General features: G+C 39.6%; 1 protein-coding gene across 2 annotated transcripts in view; it reads left to right on the forward strand.

Annotated features, from left to right (window-relative positions):
• cfap36 (cilia and flagella associated protein 36) overlaps positions 1-2,500 on the forward strand; it is a 13,167-nt gene that overhangs the window by 5,606 nt on the left and 5,061 nt on the right. The window contains exon 6 of one of the 2 annotated variants that reach the window (XM_059565586.1): positions 2,024-2,150. In XM_059565586.1, the coding sequence (XP_059421569.1) occupies positions 2,024-2,150 (127 nt within the window). The remainder of the gene's footprint in view (positions 1-2,023; positions 2,151-2,500) is intronic. The other variant, XM_059565587.1, reaches the window with a different exon arrangement.

The following is a 2,500-nucleotide window of genomic DNA, read 5'->3' on the forward strand; positions in this document are numbered from 1 at the left end:
GTTCATGAAGATGCTAACGTTAATGAATGCCATTAAGAGATCAGGGTTAGCTACAGATCACATTGCTCAGGACAAATGTTTGGATCCAGACCTGGATTTAGAGCTCGCCAGCTTCACCTGTGACCGCCAGAGACTGCATTTACAGCAGATCAGAGGACTCGTCTTATTATGAGCTGTCCTTGTTACATGTACTTACTATTATAATAACAATTCTGCATAATTACATGCAAGTAACCCTAAGACAAACCCTAACCCTAACTATGTAGTAAGTACAAATAGTTAACTAATATTACTCTGTACTTAAATCTGTAAGGCAAGGCAATTTATTTGTAAAGCACCTTTAAAAAGACATTTAGTTGACCGATGTGCTGTACATCTTTTAAAACAAAAGAAAAACGTACATTACACAGCAATATTATACAGCACAGAGACATCTGAACACACAACACTAAATGACAAAGTATCACTAAATAAAAAACCGGTTGTAATAAATCAGAAAGATATGGTGGTTCAAGGTCATTTAAAAACTTAACAAAATCTTAAAATCAATCCTACAACGGACTGGCAGCTAATGTAGAGAAGAAAGAATAGGGGTAATATGGTCCCGTTTCCGAGAGCCTGTCAGCAATCTTGCAGCAGCATCCTGGACAATTTGCAAATGGAGACAAAGTGGACCAACTAACCCCCCCATACATGGAATTACAATAGTCCAGACGTGAAGACACGCAAGCATGCATCACTCTCTCCAAATCATAAAACCACAAAAATGGCTTGACCTTTGTCAGTGTTCTTAATTGATCTGATCTGACAACAGCATTGATCTGTCTGTCAAATTTCAACGATTCATCTAAAAGTACCCCTACATTTTTTACCATGGATTAACCATGAATAGATAAAGGGGCTAAATCAAATTTTGGGGCCCCATATGTATTTGGGGGTGCAAACACAATCTCTGTTGTATATTCATTTGCAAAAAATTCTCATCCAACCAAGTTTTCAGGTCATTCAGACATGCAAGAAGAGGCCCTAGTAGTGAGCTACTTTCCTTCTGTACTGGCAAATATACTTGTGTGTCATCAGCGCAACAGTGAAATGATGTGCAATGTTTGTTTTTTAAATAGGCCCAATTGGAAACATATATAATGAAAACAAAATGGGACCCAAAATGGATCCTTGGGGAATCCCACATGTGAGAGGAGCCAAAGATGATATAAATTCATCCATTTTAAAACCGTACCTTGAAACACTACCAATTGCTCAAGTCGTGCAATAATAATGTTATGGTCTATGGTGTCTAATGCTGCACTAGAACACCAGAACTGCAGCATTACCTGAGTCCACAGTTAACAAAACTTCATCAAGAACCTTTAAAAGTGCAGATTCTGTACTGTGATGCTTCCTGAACCCAGACTGAAGTACTGCAAAGAGAGAATTACATGGAAAAGATGCCCCAAAAATGACTGGTTTATGGTCATAGAAAGTTGCATCGCAAACATCTACATAACACAAAGAAATGCCATGAGATCAAATTAAATCCAATATATGTCCATGTTCATGTGTGGGACCCTTAACAGACTGCACAAGATTAAGATTTCACTAGGGGGTACGCTGGACAGCAGAGATGGATCTTAAAATCCCCCACAATTAAAAACTTGTCAAATTTCAATTAAATTTCCCCTATGAATTCAGAAAATACCTTAATAAGAACTTTATTAAATTTGGGTGGCCGATATACCACCCCACACAGCACAGGCTCTGCTGACTCTAATAGAATTGAAATGTTCGGTCTCCACACAACGGCTGTTAAAACCGAGGCTAGACCTCCACCCCTGGCTGTAGATCAGGGGGAATTAAAACAAGGGAACTGTAATCACATCGTAACAAGGACACCTGACAATAAAGTGAAAGCAGACGGTTGAGTGTGTGTTCAGAGTTCAGCCAGTACCCTGTGTTCACTGAGTTTGGGGACGCTGTCGATCAGAACACTCCTCAGCATCAGCTGTGCTGTATTGTGTATCTGCAGGAGGTCAAAGGAGGAGTATGATCTGGAGATGGCACACAGGGTACAGGAGAAGGAGGAGCAGGCCTCCACCTCCAGCAGTCTGTCTGAGACCCCCCCGTGTGACTCTGTGAGCCAGCAAACCAACACTGTGAGTCTGACACAGACACCGTACACTAACACATAGAGGCTTTGCTGGAAATAAGTGATTTATACAGCTCTTTTCAAGAACAGATGTCGCAGGGTGCTTCCCAGTGAAATAATAAGAAATCTGTTTTATATAGAGTAACATCCAGGGCTCAGACTCACCTGAACCAGATGATCACTGAAGGATTCAGACAGTAATCAAATAGGATGATTGTTCTGTTATACTTATAAAAGAGTTCGGTAGAATCAGTAGTATTCAGAAATTGAATAATCAAATGTAAAATAAAACACAGCATAGACTTAACTGTGTCAATTCAATCTAAATTGGTTCTTTACAAAATTCTAAAGTTATTC

Source organism: Carassius carassius, chromosome 14, assembly GCF_963082965.1.
Source record: "Carassius carassius chromosome 14, fCarCar2.1, whole genome shotgun sequence".
Taxonomy (NCBI): Eukaryota; Metazoa; Chordata; class Actinopteri; order Cypriniformes; family Cyprinidae; genus Carassius; species Carassius carassius.